Here is a 24,311-nt window from a genome sequence, read left to right as displayed (position 1 = left end):
ACTACAAGAAAGACATCGAGGCCCTCGAACATGTCCAGAGGAGAGCAACAAAACTAGTGAGGGGTCTGGAGCACAAGTCTTATGAGGAGCGGCTGCGGGAGCTGGGATTGTTTAGCCTGGAGAAGATGAGTCTCAGGGGAGACCTCATTGCACTCTACAACTTCCTGAAGGGAGGTTGTGATGAGGAGGGGCTTGGCTTCTTCTACCAGACAACAAACAGGACCTGATGAAATGGCTGCAAGTTGTACCAGAAGAGGTTTAAATTAGACATAAGAAAGAACTTTTTCTCTCAGAGAGTGGTCAGGCACTGGAATGGCTGTCCAGGGAGGTGGTGGAGTCACCATCCCTGGCAGTGTTCAAAAGGCGTCTGGATGAGGAGCTATGAGAGATGGTTTAGTGGTTTGTTGTAGCTATGGTAATGGGAGGACAGTTGGATTAGATGATCTTGTAGTTTCTTTCCAACCTTGTGATTCTATGATTCTATATACATGTAAAATATAGGTGTAATTTTTTTTTTTTTTTTTTTTTTTTTTTGGTATGATGCCCTTTTCCTTTAGAAGTGTTAGATTACTTCAACTATCTAGTAATTTTTGCAGTGTTTAGTATAGATTGTTGTTTCAAATTTCGGACATTTTAAGAGAAAATGCTAGAACTTGCTTTGAAAATAATAGGATAGCAAAACTACTGGTTTTCATGTATAATTCCTACAGCTTAACTTGGGTAAATTAAATTAAAGCCAGGTTAAACTACTGAGAGAGAACAACAGCCCTGTGAGGTTAGGCCTGAGTTGTATATGGCTCTTGTGCATGTTGTTATCACTGTATCTCATTCTTTTTTTCATAAGCAATGGAATACATCCATGCTTCTGAAACTATCCAGTGCTGAGAGAGAAACTGCGTTGTGAGAACGCTTTAGAAAGCTCCAGGATTTTGGAAGGTTTAGATTACTCCTTACTGCAAAGTAGTTTACTTATCAGCATGTGAAATGTTCTCCGATCCCTAGACAGGTTCTTTGACCATTTTAGAAGGAAAATTAAACACAGCTGACTTTGGGGATGAAAAGATGGGGAAGGCTGAGTACAGAGAGGAGGGAGAATAGAAGATAACACTGGGTCAGAGTGTGAGTTAAGCTTCTAATAAAATGTATTCCCAAACAAACCCTTAAATAGTAAAATGTGTGTTAGTGATTAAAATAAATAGAAAAGAAAAAGCATGAAGTGCTGTTTGAGTTGCTCATAAACTCTTCCTCCCAGTGAGGGGTGGGGGAAGAGAAAATTAGAAGGGCAAAGTGAGAAAACTTGTGGGTTGAGATAAAGGCAGTTTAATTTGTGAAGAAGAGCAGGAGAAAAAATTGGTGACATGAAGGCAATCACGCACCACCAGTGGGGAGAGGTCTATTCCATTCCCCAAGCAATGGTAATTATAGGAAAAACAAAAACAAAAAACCAACAAACTCATGTCCCAGTTTTATGGCTGGGCATGACATTATCTTCTCTGAAATATCACTTTGGTCAGTGTGGTTCAGGGTGTCCAGCTGTACAGCCCCAGTGAGAAACAGAAAATGCCTTGATGCTGTGTAAGCAGTGTCCAGCAACAGCTGCAGCGTTGATGTGTTATGAATGCTGTTTTGGTCACCAGTCTAAAACACAGCACCACAGAAGCTGCTGGAAAGAAAAATAATCCCATCCAGCCAAATCCAGTACACTGTGAAAAAGCATTACACAGCTTACAATAAATCAATCATTTCACTTGCTGTATTTGCTTATTGGATCTCTGATTCCTAGAGCAAACTATAATATAATGTTTTACAAAGTATTTTTTTTTCCCTGAAAATAACTTAAATCCTGAGTGTGAAAGAGCCTTATCACTACAGCAATACTTAGGATAAAAGTAATGTAGCTGAAAGGCTGTGGGTTGTCTGTTGCAAAGATGGCAGCTGTTTCTGGAGTGGATTTGCATGTGCAAATTCTCTTCCTGTTTTTGAAAGGCATTACTGAACAGGTTGATGATATAGATGCTCCTATCTCTGTTCCTGGCAGTTTCCAGAGAATAGTCTGTCATGCTTCAAATGACTGATTTGAGCTCAACTTAAAATTTATCCAGTCTACCATAAAATGTAAACAGCCAATATACGTCAAGCTGCTGCTTCTCTACCTGTTCATGGTTAAAGTGCTCAATGCTGATTTTTTTCTAATTTAGTTACATAATTTTTCAAGTATCTGTGTTTTCAGATTGGCTGATCGTTATAAGCTTTCCAGATAAATCTATACAAATATTCACATATTTACATTTTACTTAGCACAACACCAATCATTTGAGAGTCTCTGACAATTACCATGTAAATATCCATAATTTAATTGAAAGGATAATTACTGTAACATGCAAATAATATCAAATTTTGCTTGCTAGTATAAGCTTTGATGCCATCCTGATGTATTTTTCAATCCATTACATGAATTTAACTATCAGTATTCCTGGAGAGTAAAAATAGGCATTACAGTGGTCTGAAAGGATGTTCTGACTGTATGACTGCATGTTGCTTCTCCCTCTATTAGGCATTCCCTACTCAGTTAGTACAATTAATATATGTCCTTGTATTCTGAAATTGTGCATCACTGTGATAACACTGAAACAAAATCATTCTGAACTTTCAGCATGCCCAATTTGATTATATAAATAAATAAAGAAATATTTAAAATATGTGTGTATACATACATACATATATATATATATATATATATATTCGTGGACCCACAGTTTATTTCTCCCTTCTCTGAGAACATTTTGCATCTATTCTATTATATATTTCTATTATAACTACTTCTGCGTATCAGGACAGGTTAGGGGATGACCTACTGGAGAAGGTCATGGGGGCTCTTGTGGACCACAGGTTGGCCATGAGCTATCAGTGTGCTCTTATGGCCAAGACAGACAATGGCATCTTGGGGTACATTAAAAAAGAGCGTGTCCAGCAGGTTGAGGAGGTGATCCTCCCTCTCAACTCTGCCCTGGTGGAGTATGTTTAGAATACTGTGTCCAGTTCTAGGTTTCCCAGTTCAAAAGAGACAGGGATCTCCTAGAAGTTGTCTAGCAGAGGGCCACAAAGATGATAAAGCTCCTGGAGCATCTTCCATACGAGGAAAGGCTGAGTAACCTGGGTCTGTTAGCCTGGGGAAGACTCGGATTGGATCTGATAAATATTTATAAATATCTAAAGGGAGATGGGAAGCAAATGGATGGGGCCAGATTCCTCTTGGTGATGTGTAGTTATGGGACAAGGAGCAACAGCCTAAAACTTGAACATAGAAGTTCCATACTAACATGAGGAAGAACTTCTTTATGGTAAGGGTGATGGAGGTGCACTGGAAAAGGTTGTGGAGTCTTCTATGAAGACCTACTGCCACTGTTTCCCTTTCTGACAAAAAAGAGTTTGGGCCCTGAGAACAGCTATTCTGGGAACTCCCCTGTTCCTTCTGCCCTTTCCTTCTGCCTGCAGAGCCAATTCCAATTCCAATTCCAATTCCAATTCCAATTCCAATTCCAATTCCAATTCCAATTCCAGTTCCAATTGCTGAGTGCAGTTCACAACCATGCATATAGATTTAAGAATGCGAGTACAAAGGTGGCATCTATTTGTACATCAAAGGTTGGAAATGAGGACAGTCTTACAGATGGAAATCTGAAAATCTAGGAAACTCAAGAAGTTTTGCCTTTAGATATTCATTTCAGCTCAGTTTAAGAATGCTGTTTGTATAATTTCAGTGAGAATGGCAGTCACTCTTTTCCCCATCACTCTCAGCACATGAAGCCATTAGTTTTTCTTTATGGCAACTGATCCTAGGTAAAAACAACAACAACAACAAAAAAGTACACTCATGCTGGCTGCAAAATAATAATAAATAATAAATTTTATCCTTTCATCCATGTCCCATGAAAGGTCATTTAGCAATGGCTTAAACCTAATCCTACACATGTCAGCAGATGCGTGGAACTAAGCTAGCATGAAAGACTTGTGGTGACTCCAAATGAAGCCTGCACTCTATACACTGACGTTAGTAGCTAAACTGTGTAAGAACTAATGGTCATATATAACCAGTTTCAAATGAAAAACTGTATTTCAAAGGCACTAAATTTTGTCTCCTAAGAGAAAAATATGTCAGGCCACTGGCTTTTTGTTTGTGTTTGAGGTAAAAGGTGTTTATGTAGCAGCAGGTGACTACTACTGTTTGCATGCATATTGCAATCATTCATTCTACTGGAACACAGTTATATTTAAATTATCTTGAGGAAAATGATTGGAAAAGTGGAGTCTCAGGTGGTTTCTAGTGGAAGTCCCACAAAATGAGCAGTAAAAGTATGAAAACATAACAAAAATCAAAAGAAAAGATCAGAACAACTTTGTGATATTTGATCAGTGGGATATAATCACTGAAGTCTTCTTGAATAACTGACTTTTATATCAGGGAAATAGCTTTCTGTAATGACTTTATCATGAAAAAAGACAAAGAGGTTGCTCCAGCTCCCCATGCCTGATTCTTGTGCACAGGAGGCAGGTAGTTAGATAACTAGGGATGCAGAGCTATAAATAGGGATAGCAACAAAAAGACTCCACAAGAAAATAACATTTTAAGATTACACCAAGAAGTAGTCTAGCTGATTATAGTGTAAAATTTCCACAAAAGGAGTGTCAGTTATAGCTGGATAATGATTTATCATTAGTAAGAATTAACCTAAACACTTGCAAATAGGCATCAGTGAGCAAGAAAATCCACACATCAAATAACTGATGGGGATATAACGCTGCATATTACATATTACAGGCATCATACATATGTGATAACATGTGAACTCTAACTGAATCACAAAGGTATCTGAAGATACCTACTTGTCATGGTAAAGTGTTAAGTATGGTGATTACGGATATGGTGCAGCACGAGGGAATATAGAGCAATAATGGAAAAAAACATCAATCACATTTTCAGTTAAAAAGCACTTCAGGAATGGAGGCCAAAGAGGTCTTATTCAGAGTTAAAAATTCCTAGGACCAAATCTGTTTGGCCTGTGGATATTCACCTCACCTTTTTGTTGTTTAAACATTCATCTATCATTATAAAAAAATTCCATGTCTTCAATGTCACGGATAGCTTCTGAAGAACCAATACCACTAGCAATCATAGCACTCAACTAATTCTCAGTACAACAGCTAACAGATTGCTGCAAAGTCTGTGTGCTAGTACCAAATACCTAGGGCAGATCTGGTAAATATCTATAGAAAGAAACATATATTCCCTCCTGGTTCAGTTAGTTTTTCAGATTCTGGAAAATAATGTTACTTGCATACTATGATGTCATGCATTTTTCTTTAAGTATGTGTGTGTATATTACATATATATATATATTTGCATGTAATATGTATGTATGTATGTATATATATGTAATGAAATTTACATCATACCAAACGTGTACTCATTTCAAACACAGTTAAAGTTCCATCTTCAATCTTTCACCTGCTCATGTGTTTCTGTGTACACATATAAGAACATACATTTGGTACCCAACTTTTTTTTTATTTATTTTTTTTATTTTTTTTATTTCTAAATAGACTGTCATTCAGCAAAATAGTTGGATTTTACTGTGGTGCAGATTTTTCCTTTTTTCTTTTAAGCAAGCTGAAAAACTACTGTAGCAAGAGTGTCTTTTTCTGTTGAACTATGTCAGTGACTTGCCACTTCTTTGGTAAGCTCAATGTTCAATTGCATTTCACATTTCAGCTTTAGTTGTTAGATGCAAGCATGCTTTACTTGTTATGTAATTAACGATTCATTTGAACATTTTGGTTTTGTAGGAATTCAATATCAAATTGTAACACTTTTTTCCCCATGACGTTGATAGATAAATTCAAGATATGAAAGTCAGTTACCTGCTGACAAGAGTAATGAAAGCAGAACCATCAGCACATTCAAGGACTGTTGACCACAACTTGTCATTGTTGGCTTTCATTGGTCCATTAGAGAATCACCTGTTTGATGAGATGCAACATTGTGGTTAATTGTCTGTTTCATGTCACTTTCATTTGTTCAAACATTTACTTCTCCACAAAGCTTTGGTTAATTGAAATAGCTTCACACAACAAGAAAACAAACAAACAAAAAAAATCCCCAACAATATGCTTTTTTCTGGACTGTGTTTTATAAGAGAAAAAAATATTCCTATTATTCCTTTCTCATTTTACCCTGAATGTACAGAGCTATTTACATAGTTTTCATTAACTCAGGGTATAGAGAAATCACATAAACTCTTTATTGGATATTCACACTTCCCCTGTAATCTAAGATCAGCAAGACTGTGCTTGTCTTATTGGCACATAAATGGGCTGTTGTATTATGCCTGTAAGAACCAGAAGGATATAAACAATGTGAAAATAAATTATCTACTTTGGAAGTTGATCTGTTTTACCCCAATAGAGGGTGCAGTCGTTCAGGGAGTGGGTTGAACAACTGAAATGTCTGGAAACATTTGAAAAAATTGCTTTGATTCTAACGAAAAGACTTTTGTAGAATCACTCTTATTTCTTGGTTTTCCTGGAAGAGAGGGTGAGATGGGATCAGTTCGGCTGGTAGTTATTCATAAAAAGGATAGCCTAGTTTATTTTGCAGAAAAGCCCTACAACTGGGGAAATGCATCTTACATCTGCATTGATTCAGCATCACCAGCTGTATGTCACAACTATGGCAGAGATTCTGTCCCAGCGCAAACATCATCACCAACACCAGCAGGAACATCTGCTACCTGTTGTCATTGCTAATGCAGACTAATGCTGGTCTTCAGCATCCTGAACTCACATGGACGCTGGTAAATAATAAGGAGGTAATTTGTTGGCCTGTATGACAACACTGGGAGCTCAGCCTCTATATCAGAAAACATAGTTTTTACTACTGAAGGCTGTTGGGGAGCCTCTTACACTTCGTCTGTTAAAAAAATATATATAATTATGGCCTTTATAGGAGAGTGACTTGAAAAAAAAAAAAAGAAAGGAAAATGACATTTAATGTCAAAAATTAAATTGATTGTTTCTGACAGCTCAAGAGTAACACAATGCCAAATGCTTATGAAATCAGCACTATAACAGATAAATACAATGTAGTCTATTGATTGATGTCCTCAACAGACTACAGCAGCAAACTAAAATCCAAAGACAATTGGATTGCATTTTGAAAAGAAGAGGAATATATCAGTATTATAATATATTATAATAACTGCATTATGAGTAACATTTGTGGGCATGGGAGGGGAAACACTTCTATTTACAGTGTTTAGAGGCAACATATTTCTCACTAAAAAAATACTATGTCCAGAACAAGTAGATTTTGCAAGAAGTCATCTTAGCAGATGAAGAAAATGGATCACAGACCTACAAATCAGTGGTAACTTCTGTATCATGGATGCTAATTAGGAGCATATAAAGAATACTTCTAAGCATCAACGCTGCTTGAAGAAGTCACTACCTTTCTCCAGAAGGAACATCACACCAGTTAAAACACCAAGCAAATATAAAGTCAGAATTTCATAAGAAAGAAGTAATTCTGATCATAAGACAGAGATTAAGACTGTGGAAGTTTAATCAAGTGGAACAGGTACAAAGAATGAGTTACCTCCTATATTGCATAAGGAATAATTTCCTGAACAAACCAAAACTGCAATAATTCTGATAGTGATTAATTACCAGAAGGGAATCTTGGCTTTAGTGACAGTTAATTAAAGGGATCAATATGCATTTCTGTTGTGTATCTGGGAAGAGACAGATGTTTGGTAGGGCTGAGACTATTAAATATTTCCATATCAAGAATAATTTAGGATGACATTAATGAGTTGACACCAAAGTTTATAATTTTAAAACTGCAGTTCTGTGTAATTTGTATCTCTTTATTTTAGAAGGGATGGTGGGGGAGTATACAGATCCTTTTTTTCCCCTCCATTATTTCAATTGGAAAAACATGGTAGCATTCAGAAGAAACTTAATGACATTTTTAAGCAGTGAATTGGATAATCCAGGTAAATATAAGCTTGTGAGCCTGATGATGATACAACAGAAAACTAAAAGGATTGTTAATGTAAAAAGCAATTAATAACTAATTAAGGAGAGTAATGTAATTAATGTACATCACTGTGGGCTTACAGAAAGTACATTCTATATTTCTCAATTCTGTTGTTGATGAAAGTTGACTAATTAAGGTAGTGATAATATAGCAGATTTATCTAAAATATTTTGTTCAGTAGTATGCATTTTGATAAAAAATGACATAAATGCAAAATAATAATACTGTATGTCATTTGTCAACAGAAGATTAACTCAGACAGGAAAAAGAATGCCTTTTTTTTTCTTTTTCCTTAATTTCCACTCTTAAAGGTAATAGAGTACAACCTTACAAGCAAACATAAACCTACAGAAACCTAGAACATTTTCAAGAAAAGGAAGATTTTTACTTATGTCCAACAGAAATAACAACAGTGATACTGACATTTTAATTCAAAGGGTCTATTTTGCTAAGTGCCAGCTCAGAAGGTCAGAGTGAGGAGACAAAAAAAATAAAGACCTATAACAAAGTCAGGGAAATGACAGAGTTGGGTATGTTTGTGGATAGGAATGAAACAGTGCATCATCTATCAGTCATTACATATATACGCACATTGTCATATGGTTTATCATGAAACCAGAGTGAGTGTGTGATTACTGTTCCTATGAGGGATACAAATATATATATATATGCATATATATATGCTATATGTATACATACATACATATATATACATACTTCTATAGAGATAGGGAAATGTTCTGATTTTGTAACCACTGATTCAGTGCATTACATTGAATATGACCATTTCAATGAGTTGGAGATACAACTAAGCATTCACTACTTTACAATTATTGTTATCATTATTTTCTTCCAAATGGTGTTGTTCAACTAAAGCAATCATATTTAAGTGCAGCATTGTGAAGATCCCTCTGAGCTATTATGTACGTTGCTCCAAAAACAATGTCTCTGGAACATGGTTTCTGCATGGAGGAATTCGGTGACACATCTTTGCTTCATATGCACTTCCAGGTCAGATACCATTTTGTCAGATGGCCTCTCTGCTGCCATTTGTTGCACAGTAACAAAACATAATGGAATACTGTTGGCAAGGTTCAGTCTGTATTGCCATACCACATCTTATGCTGTGGGCCAACACAATCAAATAGGAAGCATTACTTTTGGAGCAGCCCTCATAAAACTCAATCAGCCAGGTGGAATGGATGGGCAGGAGAACTGATAGCATAGAAAAAGAAAGGATTGAAATCATAGAGAAATCATCCTAACGTTACCCCACATGATGGAGTGATATATTTTAGCAGTGATACAGCTGAATAATTTGTTCTGATTACTATTAGTCAAGACTGACAGAATGCTTTATAAATTAAAAATATATTGATAAATATTTTTTAATGAAAGAGGAACTTTTCTGTGTTATTTTAATAAAATTTGAACAGCGTGTGGCAAATCCAATAGAGAAGGTAAAGGGCTTGGAAGCGAATAGGTTAGGTTTTCTTCCTCATTCTGTAAATCAGTGATAAGATGTGTGGTCTAATGCACCAATTTTAACTTTCAGTGCAACCTTTCAATCTATTTGAAGTCAATATGGTCATCCTTATCCTTGGCCCTTGACAACCCATTCTTTGTCTTACACCACACTCTGTTTTCTGCTAGCAATCATAAGTACCACTACAGCTACACCATAAAGTAGGCTAACAAAATAGTTGAGGAATCATTGCTTTAGAGGGTAATTGTTTTTTAACTCTCTGCCTGTTTCAACATTTCTAAAGTGAAATAGAAGTAATGGTCCTTACACATTTTTCTTAAGCTCTCTTTTTGCAGTATAGGGCTTATGTCAGGGATATTGCTTTCCCTTGCTAAAGATGCAAGAATGAATGATTCAAAGAGAACAAAATTCAAAAGAAAGGTGCTGTGATGTTAAGATCAAGGAGTACAGACGTTAATATGAGACACAACAGGTGGGTAGCTTTTTGTTCCTGCCAGCAGAGCCTGTGTTTGCCCTGCACTTTCTACTCCCACCACCACTACAGAAACTGAATTCATTTTCCTACCCACTCGCTATGTAATCAATAGATGTAGATATACGTATCAGATCATTGCACCAGACTTTACTCTTTAGTCCCACACTGTGACATTCTAGCTTGTTCTTTGCTACTGCGTACACCACTTTAGTTATCCGTATGGTTTCAACTAGCAGAGTGTTCTTGAGGGGAACTGGTGAATCATTTGAAAGAAAAGCTGCCAAGAGAAATAACCATTTCATGTAGCAAGATTTTATGCAGAAATCAATGCTCAATTCAAAGGAAAAGACAAGTGTGTTTAGAAGAGATGCTTTGAACATTTTGCATTATTTATTTATTTGTTTGTTTGTTATTTTAAAGAACAGAAGGTGCTAGCTAGAGGATTATTAAATACATCAGCACTGTCTTGGAAGTTAAGGAATAACAGAAGTCTAGTACTGATTCAGAAGATCACCTAACTCAACTGTCACAGGATCAAGTGCACCTAAATGATACCACCAGAGTGGTTCCCTGGACTTCCCAGGCTATTCCCTTCCAGCACTTGAGATTAGAGTAATCTCATGGCTATGCCCAACTTGCAGCTCCTTTGCTTTGATTAAACCTCTTCTTGAACTCAGCAGACCAGAAACAATTTGCCCAGATACGCATCAGTTACACCACTCCGTGTCACTATTCAATTACTACATTCAAAAAGTGCCATCCTATCTATCCACTCAGTCTTTACTTAGGTTAGCAACTTCCACTTCTTACAATTTTTCATTTAAAATATATTTTCTATACTTTGTCATATATCTTCCCTTCAGTTTACAGTAAAGATGTAATACAGTTCTGTGCACATGCCTTCAGTTGTTTAATTTATATTTTATCAGTGTCCAGAATGTCCTGTGAAATTCCCCTGTGGTTGCCAACTCTTCCAAGTTAGATAAAATTACAGCATTACAAATGTGCAGAGAGCCAAAGATCTTCTACTAATCCTCAGAGTTAATCAAAAGATACACATGTATGCTGTACTCAGGTAGACGCTTCTACATGTGACATAATTAAGGATGACTGTCTTTTCTCACCAGTCTCCAACTGGCCTTCCAAGCCTGGTAAGTACCAGTGACCTGGCCCCAGGAAATCATGCGAGTGGCAAAAGCAATGATGGGCTTCCTTCCTCCTCATCTTCGATTTGCTGCAGGGCACTGAAACCATCTTCCACACCACTTCACACACTGCTGGGACAAGGAGGGTCACTAGCAGGGAAATGGCCTCCTCTCAACCTATTAGCTCTTTTCAAGGCAACTGACAACACAGCCTGGATTGGGACTGTAGTAAAGAGACTAATAATGTGGCCAAGGCAGTCACAGTGGTTGAGAAAACTGTTTAAAATTAGATACAAAAATGAGGCTGTGATCTAACCCTAACTTCTAGTTCAGCTCTACTAAATTCTCACATTAACTCAGAGTGAAAAAACACATCTAGAATGAATCGGCACATGTTTCTACAGTGAAATTACAGTCATATTACAAAGGTAGTAACGTACCTGGAAGGATAAAAAGAATGGTTTCACACTGCAATAACCTCAAAAAGTGTTTGTGAAAAACAGGTACTAGTTTTAAGTTGACAGTTAGCTTACTTTAAATAATTAAAACAGACCTATGCAAAGGAATTGCTGGGAGGAAACCTTCTAGATTAGAGTGCACCATTAACATGACTCATTACTTCCCCAAAAGCATCTTAATACATATATTCAAAGTTAAGCATGAAAGATGTAGAGATACTTATGTCTCTACACAACTGCAAATAAACTCCTGGCCATGAAACTCTTCCTCCTTATTTCATAAAATTTAAAATTGAAAACATAGATTTGTTTCACGTCTACCCCACTGCTACAGTTATTATTCCCCCTTGCTAAATAGCTCTGAGGAAACAACATGCATGAGTGCTAAAACATAAAGCTATGAATGAAAGACTTCCTGCAGATCATCTTGCAAGCTTTAAGTAGTCTATTGTTGCTATTAATAAGAGAAAGCCAAGAAACTTGTATGTACTACAACTGTCAGCTACACCAAAAAACACCAAAGCTGCTCATTTACCTCCTGCCACTCTTGCCCCTTTCCCATTTCAGCCATACACTTATTACTTCCCTACGCCCTGAGATACACATGTGAATGCCAGGTGGAGATGGATTTTAGCAGTTCCTACTCAGACCACGCAGTACATTGCACAGCAGAATGACAGAGAAGTCAGAAAGATTTGTTAAGAAAACAGGATAATTGATTTTAGAGAATCAATGGCATATTCAGACTTCAAATTCACAAAACAGAGCTGATAAGAAAGTTCCCTAAGCTAGCACGAAATCTTTGTTGGCTGCCGAATTCCTTATCATCTCTGTTAGAAAAGTAAAGATTTTAAAGGTATTATGGCAATGCAGCTTTACTGCAGAATTCCAAAGAAACTTCAGGTAATTTCTTGGTGCAATTCATTTCCTGTTTGCATTTGATAGAGTAAATACGTGATTTCCTGAATTTATTGCCAATGAAGGTCTGAAAGTGATAGATGACTTTCCGTCCTACAATTACCTCTCCACTGTGTGCATTAGACCTCAGTCTGTGGAAAAAAATACCTAAATTACTTCATGTAGACAGTCAGATGTGTAAAAATAGCAGCTACTGTTGTGATGATTTACCGACATCAGTAACTAACTTCAGCTAAAAGTTACTGGCAACTTTCTCGCTTTTCAGATGCAAAATTCCCTCTGCAGACAGCAGCAGCAACCTCTCCTAATACTCTGAAGAGAGCTTTTCTCTCTTTTTGAAGACTGAAATATTCATATGTTCTCATTTCCATGTACTGTATCTGCACAAGAATATGCAGCTGGCACTTATTATAGCCATCCGGGTTCCTTATTTTTAATCAACTCAACCCAGTTTTATGAAGGCACACCTCAGTTCAGAAATGTACCTGGATATATATCTGCATTAAGCAAAGCAGATGAGTGGTTCTTGTGCAAACAACTTCCAGTTCCAGCTCACACAGGTGGCTAATAGGACTGCTAGATTAAATTAATTAATACGTACATACATAATCAAGGTGAAACTGTCAAGTCTGTTCCGACATTCACAGAATGAAGTAATCCGAAACAACTAAAATTTGACTCTGAAATTATGAATGATCTTGGTCTCTCATGAGTCAGGAATGACAATGAAACATACACAGATTTGCAATAAGAGCTGAAGAGCAGGATGGGATTCAGTTTAAAATTATTACAAATCTCTTCTGGTAATCAAGATATCATTTCATTAGGCAAGAGATGCCAAATTCTCTAGGGAAAGTTAAGCTTATGTTTTGACCTATGTCCAGTGCAGAGCAAATATTTTAATTTAAAATACCACATTATTCCAAGTCTTTAATAAAGCAAATTTTTACTACTTTATTGGAAATGGGTATTCAATGTGATTTTAAAGATGTTACAGAAAATTACAATGAAGTTGTGGAGGTAAGACTACATACAAGCTTTATTATTAACATGTTTTGAAATCTCCCTAGTCTAACAGACAAATATTGCCATAGATTTAAAAAACACTTCAGAAAGCTGCCTTTAAGAACATAACGTGCCATTGTTACTGCAATCACACTAGTGTATCGCCATTCTAATAAACACAACACACCAAGATTTTGGAGCCTTCAAAACACTGAACTGATAATAACAATGCTAGTGAATCCTTTTTCCTCTCCTCTTAGGCAGAAATACTTGCAGGACAAAATGAAAGAAGTTTGTTAATAGTCAGACTGGCAGGTGGGGAGGTTGCAAACCAGAAAGAAAATAAAGGAAGCTGAGCAACAGAAGAGTGACTTTTAACAATTTAGACATTTTTACAGTGCATATTTTTAAACTGAAATACCAAGTAAAACATGGCTGTGCTGCTGGTTGTGACATCAAAGGCATCAACATTTCTGTTTCGCATTATTTGTTTTACAGGTTGCAAAAAGTGCTTATTATGTATAGCTTAAGGTTTCTGCACTTTTTATCCTGCAGAGGCAGGTGTGATAGAAGCTACTTGAAATGACTTGTATGAGCTGAAAATGTTATTTCTTGATCGCATATAGATCAAGCACAGAAATGCCCACCTCACTGAATCCACAAGAGCCAAGCAAAAATCCCCCAGTGATCTACCAGAAGCATTAACTTCAGACTGAAGCTACAGCTCATTAGAAGTGACATCTTTTGTTCAATACATATGTGTGTTCATTTGGGTGTCCGTGCCTTACATACATACTCCTTGGTGTTCAAGCACCACAGTGGTACAATGAAACCCAGTCATAAGCCGCAGACATCAATGACATACTGTGCTCCACACAGACGCATATCTAAGAAATAGCTTCTACCCCAAATATTTGCTATTCATGCGTCTTTATGGCAGTACACATGGCAATGTGTATCAAAAGAAGCTCAGAAAACATAGTGTAGGCTAGGAGAGACTGAAGGTCAGCTTATGACTGAAACAGGTTCTCACATGCTATTCTGGATCATACCTGCACAAAGCTAGCACTGATGATGTGACTTATATGTACACTTCTCTCTGCATAACCAACTGAATAGTTCACTATGTTGAAAAATTCCAATATTGATAGGCATTAGCTTTGCATTTTTAAATGGTGCAGCTTAAATGCAAAACAGCGAATGCCTAAAGAATGCAACTGCACTAAATGCTGTTATGAAGATGGATGAACATACTTTGCTTCAGATATTCAGTTCACCAGGACACCAAAATGTGCCACTGCAGATGTTAAGTTTTGCTGTCACCTACACTTGAAACAATTTCACCTTGGCTTGGTTCGTGTGCAAGTCTGGGAGGAAATTGAGGAGCCCACACTGTATTCTGGATATACACTGATACAATCATCCCACATTACAGTCGAGAATTAATGATCCTAAGAGCACAGGCTCATGACTACAAAGCAACTAAGTGAGGAATTACCACCCTGTGCACATGTCAGCTGCTGAATTGACAACTGTGCTCAGTGGTAGAAAACAAAGCATTCCTATAAAACCATTTATCCATCTTTAAGCCAGTATTTCATTTCCAGTGTCAGCATCCTTCTGAATCCAACCTAACATCAGTATGCACTGACAGGAAGCACCTTATGACTTGCAGATGGAAAGTGCACTGAGTCACGCATAAAATAAACATGACCCATCCACACATTTTTATTTGGATCAATTGGTTCATGCTACATAAATTTCCTTCACACAAAAAAGGGCATCTATTTCTGCATATTGTGCAAACTTACTTTACCACAGAGTTTTGATTAGCTCTTTAGGTAACTTATAATTAAGTTGCAGGGTAAAACACTGGTTTTATGGAAGTTGGTGGGATTTTACTCTTAAAGTCAATAAGATCAGCTGCTTGCATCTGCAGTAACAAACTATGTAGGTCACTCCAAAAGCAACACCACCTATTTCTTTCCATGGAAACTACAACAGGTACAAAGAGCATAATAACACTGTTTGACAGAGCAAATTCTCATCTACAAATGGCTATTTCTCAGCACAGTCACCACCACCATTTTCATCAGTGATGAACAAGAACCTGCATACCACACTCATAAAAATCTGCATCAGTCCAGATGACCCACTGTTGCTGTAGCCATTGCTGAAATGCACCATCATCTCACTGTGCTCACAACCACTGTTTAATCTCTGCAGACATTCAGTAAGTGTCGATGATTGTCAGTGGGTGCAATTTTTATACATGAAGGAATGCAATGACAAAACTTTGCTTGATACCCACTTCCATGTCAGATACCATTTCGTCAGGCTGCCCCTCTGTGGCCATCCCACCAACATCCATCTTTGATACCATGGACCAACATAATAAAAGAGAAAGCATTACTTTCAGAGCAACTCTCACATTACTTAACTTCTGGTAGTAATAGCCAATGTAGTTCCATTTGACAAACTCTCTGAAGCTATCTTTTTGAAGATTATAATCACTTCCTCTTTACCGTGCAGACCAGTACAGAGAACACCACTGACAAAACAGTAACTCCCAATAATTCATACATAAGGGATAAAGTATGGTATTCATTGTACATTAGACAGCAAATATATTAGTAGAAAAGCAGTAATGCAGACACAATAGTGGAGAGTTGGCAAATATATTTTGTTTCTTATATACATTAACTACACCATATACTGCCCAAGAATTTTCCCAGGCAAGCCAAATTGTTTAACAGTCATGCTTTAAACCATCTTTATACAAAACGTGCTTACAGATGAATGATGACACCATATGCATTACCTTACTAAAGTCGAGGTAAAGAATCTCTAAACTGCATATGGAACTACTTCTCACAGTATAGTCCCAAAGATCTATTCTTTTGGGTATTTTAGAAAAGTGAAATTAGTTAATTTGTTAATTGCTGATTTTATTATCTTATAACACAAATAGCTCTAGCTATTTTATTTGAATGAGCAACACAAAAAATTGATCATAACACTTCGCATACAACAGAAAAGATGTTGCTACAGCTTCCAAAGGGAGAACACTGTGCATGCAAATTTTATGAGCAGAATATTAAGATTAAAGTAATATCTCTATGGGTTTTCAAGGTCTGTTCACAAGTATTTTATCTTTTGTCACAAAATTTTTGGCTCCTCTTGTCTAATAGAACTGTAATTCTTTTGGCAGCTTCCACAAATACTCATTTTGCAGTGATTTTCTTTTCATTAACCATAAGGTTTTTCATACCCACTATGTAATATATTTATCAGTATGGATGAAGTCATATACCCCAGACAATCAATTCTGTCTTGAGACAGTAAATCAGATTCAAAATACACTGAATTATGAAATCCTTAGAACTCAAATGTAGTTAAACTGACTCTAATGAGGTCTGTGAAGTGCAGAGTAGCTTTTCATTTTGGATTAACTCACTTCAGCTATAGGTTCCAAATCAAATTTCCAGTGAACCCCCAGAAGAAAAGGCCTGGTATTCAGAAAGAATAACTGAAATCTGTCTTCCTCATTTTACTTTAAGTATCAACTCAGAGAGACCTTTCTGGAAAACTCTGAGGAAGAGATTATTAATGTCTTATGAGGCAAAAGAGAAAATAAATTAGAAACTTGTGACTTTCTAATAAAGTCTAAGAAGTGACTTTCTAATAAAAAATGGGGTCTTCGAGTATGGAAGTATGAGCCAGATGATGAAGTGATTCCTCCTCTTGTCTAACCAATCCTATCCCTTTCCAGCTTCTACCCACTTCAGCTACTAGATTCATGATTTAATCCCTACAGCCAAAATAATGGGAATAAAAATGACCAGAGAACTTCTGAAGAGCACTTCCAAATCTTGAATTCTGCTGTTTCTGGTTGCCTCCAAAATCCTTCTCTATCTACTTGTCATCTCTAAAGCTTATTGATGTACGATCTTTACTAGTCCAAAAACCAAGCCAGCAGTCCATTCTTCAGCATCCTTGGTAACTGACTATTTTCTATTTTATAAGTAACCTGTGTTTTTTTTTTTTTTTTTTTTTTTTTGTGTTTACCCATTTTCTCACACAAAAATCCTTATATTGATAAACTTCTTAGCCCCTGAACTCTAGTGTTATAATACCTGGTCTCCGCATCAGTTATAAGGGTGGGTACAAACTGCAATGTGTTAAGGTGCACCTGGTGGGACACCATCACCATACAAGATTACTATCCTGTTTTCAGGTCTGATGAACTACAAGCACTACAACAATAGTAAAGGACTCATTTCAGCCTTCTCCAAAGGCTTTTGAATAGCCAGTGCATTGGCTGTTGTAGCTACAATAGGTCTTAAACTTAGCCGGGTAGCTTTGTATTTTTTATAGCAAAATGTATCAGATGAACCCAGCCTTCCCAAGAAGCCACAAGGAATCCAAGGTCTTCAACTCAAAAGTGAATTTTGTTCCTATTTAGCATCTTATCCACTCTTTGATAATACAATTGAAAAGTTGAACCTGTCCCATTCACAATATTGAAAACATTCTAAGCACTGAAATCTTACTGCTTATGGGAAATCAGTTCCCCTAAGGATGGCTTATATTGTTCTCAAAAGCCAGAGTGATATTTTATTTCACTTGCATGAGTTCTAAGTTTTTTTTTTTTTTTTTTTCTTTTTTTTTTTTCCCCTGCCTCTTATTTGCTCTCAGAGGGCTATACTCTATACAGTTCAGCTCCAGTCTTTCTTTTAATACAACTCTCCCATGGAATTTAAATCATAAGAGTTTACACAAGTTACTGTTTTTTATAAAGTCTATTCTGAGCAAAAGAACCATTTCCTTTGTTTCCTACTAGTCTGTAGTGTACATCAGAATAGGTTATTTTGTCTGTAATGTATGCACCAAAACTTAAGATTTCTAAGGAGAATAATTATTCACAAAGTCAGCCAAAACTGATGTTTTTTAAAAATAGTGTTTCATGTCCTAAACACTGGCACTGAAGAAAAATAAAGCAAGAAAAACAAAAACAAAAAAACATAAAACGTTCTCCTAGAAATATCTGAGTGCTTATTCTATTTCTGATTTACAGCATAAGAGAAGTACGCATTACCCTGGGTCAAATGAAACATTCTTGGTTGACTTGACAGTTTTTTCTTCCTTCCCTGAAAAGGCAAAAATGTTTCTGATTAACCTTATTTAATGTCAGTCCAGTCCCACGTATAATATGCTTCAATTTTACCATTTAACCACTAACTCAAAAGTCTAGTTCTAACACCAACTTCATTACACTAAAGTCAGTGCCTTAAGTTTCAATAAAAGAACAAGAATAGAAGTTTCAATTCTTAATAGTTGATTTTTAGAAATATTTCAGTTGATCAGGAGAGGTTACAGTGAAATTCCTAACAGAAACATCTGTCACACCAGACATGTGTTCCATTTTCTTTTTCCAAACTAGACTGCTAGATATTTGAACATGGACATGAGCAGAAATTTGTCTTAAATTTCCTTGATATCCCTGTAATTAGAGTCTCACAATGTTCTGAAGATAAAATCTACTCTTGAAAACTCTAATTATTGTAACAGTGAATTATTACGCAGTTATTTCATTATTTCTGTGTTTGCCCTTCTGCGGAGCTCTTATCAGCACAGACCTTTTAGCTCAATTACTTCTCTTGATTAGTTTTAAACAAATAGTAAATGCTATTTGACCAGTCTAACATTCTCTTTGTTATATCACTCCTAATTTTATATGACCTTTTTGAAGCCTATTTCCCAGTATACAGTTTCAATCATTTCAGTACAGCGTCCTGTGAGAATATGGGGGTTCCAAAGTCTTTGATGAGGAAGCTAGAATTGCTTCTTCATATAACTTGGATCATAATGCTTATTTCAGAGATACGCTTAGAAAATGAAAATGTATTGAAATACCACTAATTTGAAGACATAAAGAAATGATTTCAAAGTTATTAAATTAGATTGATGTTTACATAGCTTAAAAATTGTGTTTTCATGAAGAACTTACATCATAAGTAGCTCAGAAACCCTACCAATTACAAATGCCATTCAGGAAATAATAAAGTCAATTTAAAGGACACCTTGTTCTTAACCTAATATACCCCTAGCTAGGAGCTATTTTCTTTCTCTGGATGCTTTCAGCTCATATTCCCACCTTACCCAAATCATTACACCAACTGTATACTGAAAATGCCCAAGTAACATGATTGAAAACACAATTTCATCTTGCTTCTAAGCTCTAGGTGTAGCAGTTTCTGAAAGGGACTTTAAACAAATGAATTTCCAAAGCCACTCATACAATCACCTTCCTCATACTATAATGTAATTCACAATAATTAGGAAGGTTATTCTAACTTACACAAAACACAAATTCCTTTCAGTCTTAAAAGAAAACTCACCTAAAAGTATAACACTGATTAAGAAATAATTTAAGAAAATCACACTTAACAAAGTATTTCTTAGTTAATCAGGCTTGCAGCTTGAAACTGCACCAAGTTCTACTTAATCCTTCACAGAAAGGTGATTCACCTCAGGCTAAGCATCTGTACTGGAACTGCAATCTAACGTCATAAACCTTTTCAAAAAGGGTCTCTTCAAATGAAAACAACTGGAAAATATGCTCAGAGATGAGATCAAAGTTCATCTGAAGAAGTGACAGTGAAACGAAGAAGTGTTTCTGTTTCCAGGGAAGTCAGGAGGCAAGAATAAGGAATTAAACACCACAGTCTGCTTCTTTGTAGGGCACAGTAGTTTGATAATTTATAAAGGCAAAAGGTGCAAAAAGCACACATCTAAGAATTCCCGATGAACACGAAAGAGTAAACCAATTCATTTATCTAATAGGAATATAACTGGGATCTTCATCAGGATGAAACAATTCATAAGAAAACTAGAAAACACTGTTAAAGCAAGCAAAAAGGAAAATTGTATAGGGATGAAGACAAATATGACTACTCATGTTTGTAACCCAAGAAGCAATGAAAGGAGCCAAGCAGCAGTGCATGTGTTGGCAGTGCATAGACTTCAAAACTAAAGACCTCTGATGGAGTTCTAAACACATGTAACACAAAACAAATAGAGGCACTTTAGAAGGGACCTGTGGGAATATCAGCTCAATGAATTTGAAACAAGCTGTTAACAAAGTGCTGTCTCCACTGCAGCCATATAACAAAACCAGTTGAGAAGTGTATGCATGTTAATAGTTAATAAAGCATTTGCAATTGAAGTTATACACTTAAAAAATCCAGGTGGTGTACTGGTACGACTACCCACAGACATTTACATAAACTTGGTGAGAACAGAACAATCAGCATGGTTTTCTGAAAGCCAGCACAGCTCTTAAAAAGGCAGCTCTCCCACAGAAATACATATACAAGGTTTCTCAGCAAACTAAGGATCAAAAGCCTGTTAACCTGAGGCAAGCATTTAAGTTCCGTTATTTGTCTTAAAGTTGGAGGAAAAAAACAGTCAACTAAATTCAGCCTTACTCAGCATACCAGCACATTGGTGTGAACATGAGAATACATAAACATCAGTACCATCAGGAACATTAGTGACAACTTTTATCTTTGCCTCATAACAAGGCAATAGCATCCAAACTACCCATGGTTTCTCCAGTCAAACCACCCCTTGCATTACTAAGCTACTAGATATCAAGAAGGCAGTAAAAGAAGAGAAGCAGCTGAGATAGGTGCCCCCTACAGCATATCTGCTAGTTAAAAAGACTGGGCTGTGCATGTGAGAGTTTCTGGCAAAGCGTATGCAGAAATAGACAAAGGAAAATGTATATGTGTGTCTTCGTATTTAAGAGAGAAAACATGATGCAGTATCTAAGTTGTTTGGTTTTATTACAAGTAACATAGCAGGCATTACAGCAAAAGCATTTCCACTATTATGGATGTACCAACCTGTCAGCACCATACCACAGCACCCAATTAGCCTGCTACTTTTTATCCACCTTCTGTTATATTTCAGTTTACCTCTACAGTTGGAGCATTAAAAACAGATCTGGAAAGATCTGTCGTACTCTAAGAAAAAATATACATATAAGCCTGAAGTATGTGTATTACACAACATATATTGATACCACCCGTTCTTACAGCTAGAAAACAAACTGCAGACTTTTTTGCTTTTAATAATGTTTATTTTGGGGGGAAAAAAACCAAAAAACTTTATGCATTCTGTGCAATTCACATTGTTCTGACATACAAATTCATACATCATATTGTCCTTTCACATGGAGATCAACTTGTTTATTATTCCACTGACTCAATGCTATGAGGAAACTGATTCAGTCTAAAACTATATAACTTGAAGTGTGTGATTTAACACCTCAGAATTTTCTTACTGGAAAAAGATAATTGCATAAATAAATAAAGCTGTTTTCCATCACGAAAATCAGCAGTGTTGCAGTACAATATGACTACTGGTGAAAATGCGTAGTTTTTTCTCCACTATTGCAAACCTGATTCAAATTGAAAGTGTGTATACAGATTATTTCCAAATACTTAAGCACACTCTGCAGGCAGCTACTAACAGCCTTAAGAGGTACTCTATGTTTTCACCTACACAGAGGCTAAAATTCTGTCCAGTTACTTAAGCACTCCATGACCAATTAAGAACTCAGATCTTACCTTTGACAATCGAGTGGTTGACAGATTACTGTATGCACACCTCTTTCCTCTTTTAGCTCTGTCACAGCATTGCAGAATGTAAGTATCGATGAAGTCTGGTTCATCAGAGGCTTTCTGAGAAAGGGAGAGCCAGATTGAAAAAAATAAAGGATCCTATATCTCTCAATGGTCTTGCACTTTTTAAAATATCTCTCCTTTTATGAATAAGTTTTATAAAAAATAAACAAATAAAATGCTTGTGCTACTAATGCAGGCAGCATATCTTCGATTCAGATGTAGGAAATTTTACATCTGGAAAAAAAGTGCATGCTGTAAAGTGATCCTCTATCACCTCCCTATAACTCAAAAGATTCTTGTAGGATCTAGGGACAACATGTTTTCAGGCATTCATCTTAAGTGTCAGAGATTTTTCTTGGATATTAATGTTCTTTCCCACTCCCCACAGTATTTGTAAAGGGTTTTAAAATCTGATATATATATTAATACTGCCTTGACAACAACAAAGCCCCCACCTGCATGTAGTGGCTCAACTTCAACCCTTTGGATTCTGCAAAGTCACTGTTATGCTGGTTCTTTAGGTCATGGAGAAGTGTTTTGGAGAAAGAATACTCTCCATTCTGTGTTGGAGAAAGTCAGAATACTTAATGCAAGCAGCAGATGGGAGCAGAAATGGTTGCCAAAGATTTGGCGATGTTCTTGATTTTAATTTAATCACAGAAAGCTTGCCTCTGAAAGTTTATTGTTACACATGCTTTACAACGCAATGGAAATGGCATTTCAGGCTTTTCTGCTTTAATGTTTGTCCTCAGCTGTTTGTGCTGAAGTGATTCAAAAATCCGTTACCTGTTTTTCTTGAACAAGGCAACAATTACCACTTTTTTAAACAAGCCATAATGCTAGGATCCTTTTTCAGCAATGCTACACCAGCACCAATAATACCATGCAGGTGCCCACTCTACTGCTGCTGTACTCTATAATCCGCAAAGCACGACACACTATCCTGAATGTTATAAAAAGGCCTTATTTTTTTGGTAAACCACATTCCATCAGAGTAACTTCTCCTGTTACCCAGGTTTTTTCTACTCTCTGACAAGGGAGCAGGACAGGTTCATAGAAACAGCAGCCACTTAAGGCATAGCATTTAAACCTTGAATGATCAGCAATGGTTTACATCACTGGAACATAATACATATTCAGTGTCACAAAACTTTAAATTTTGGTGAGCTCAGGAAGACATGTTCACTTACTAGCTTGATCATTTGGATCTGCACAAACTATGGCATTATAATACATTGTCACAAGCTGCGAGATGTGACAAAGCAGGTTTTCAAACCCACAGAAAAAGTTTTAAAATCTACTCCAAAAACCCTTTTATTGTCTTTTAGTAGCGTCACTTAATAACAGTACTGGAATATAGTATACATGTAAAGGGAAAAAAAAACAACAACCAGTAATATGAGGTGGGATATTAATAAAAATGAGGAATAAGAAGATGCTCCCATGAGTGAGAAAGCTTCTTAGCAACATGATACAGAATTGAAAATGGTGCTGCTCATGAGGCAAGAAAAAAGTTTCCTACTGAAGAAGTATCTGTTTTTAAGTAATAAAAGCAAGGAAAATGTGCTTAATAAAAAGTGTTGGCACTTACTCACTACTGATAAGTCAATTACGAGGTACAGACAAACTATTTTTGAACACTGTAATAGTTAAAAGGGTATTCTGCCCTAAATACACTTTGAAACTATGACCAGTTATACAGGAATAAAATTCAAAGTCTGTTCCAATTCTTGTAAAAATCAGTGCAGCTGAAAGACTTAAATGAAAATAACAAGAGTACTGTTTTGTATTTCCATAGTAATCACTACTACTAGTAATGATAAAAATCACTTTTAAAAATAAAAATCCCATTAATATACTTGGAAATTAAGGTACCTCAAAATGTTGAGGATGACCATGAAGATTCCACAACAGACAAAAAGTACTTCAAAGAAAATGCAGTCATTTCTGCAATCTGATCTGAATCGATACTGTCCTGTTTCCTTGAAATAAACTGTTGTAAAGACTAACTGATCAGTAAATCCCTTCAGCATTTT

General features: G+C 36.3%; 1 protein-coding gene across 13 annotated transcripts in view; it reads right to left on the bottom strand.

The window, feature by feature from the left end:
• The window catches only part of SHISAL1 (shisa like 1), a 72,862-nt gene that overhangs the window by 35,271 nt on the left and 13,280 nt on the right, over positions 1–24,311 (bottom strand). For 10 of the 13 annotated variants that reach the window (XM_085544123.1, XM_085544152.1, XM_085544070.1 and 7 more), the window contains one exon: positions 5,920–6,018. In XM_085544123.1, coding sequence (XP_085400249.1) covers positions 5,920–5,986 — 67 coding nt within the window. In that variant the 5' untranslated portion in view covers positions 5,987–6,018. Of the gene's footprint in view, positions 1–5,919; positions 6,019–18,680; positions 18,708–22,218; positions 22,333–24,311 lie in introns of those variants that run through there. The other 3 variants (XM_085544080.1, XM_085544111.1, XM_085544090.1) reach the window with 2 other exon arrangements.

The sequence above is a fragment of the Coturnix japonica genome, chromosome 1 (genome assembly GCF_054131305.1).
Source record: "Coturnix japonica strain WE chromosome 1, WE-NBRP24, whole genome shotgun sequence".
NCBI classification, from domain to species: domain Eukaryota; kingdom Metazoa; phylum Chordata; class Aves; order Galliformes; family Phasianidae; genus Coturnix; species Coturnix japonica.
This window is presented reverse-complemented; position numbering and strand designations above follow the sequence as displayed.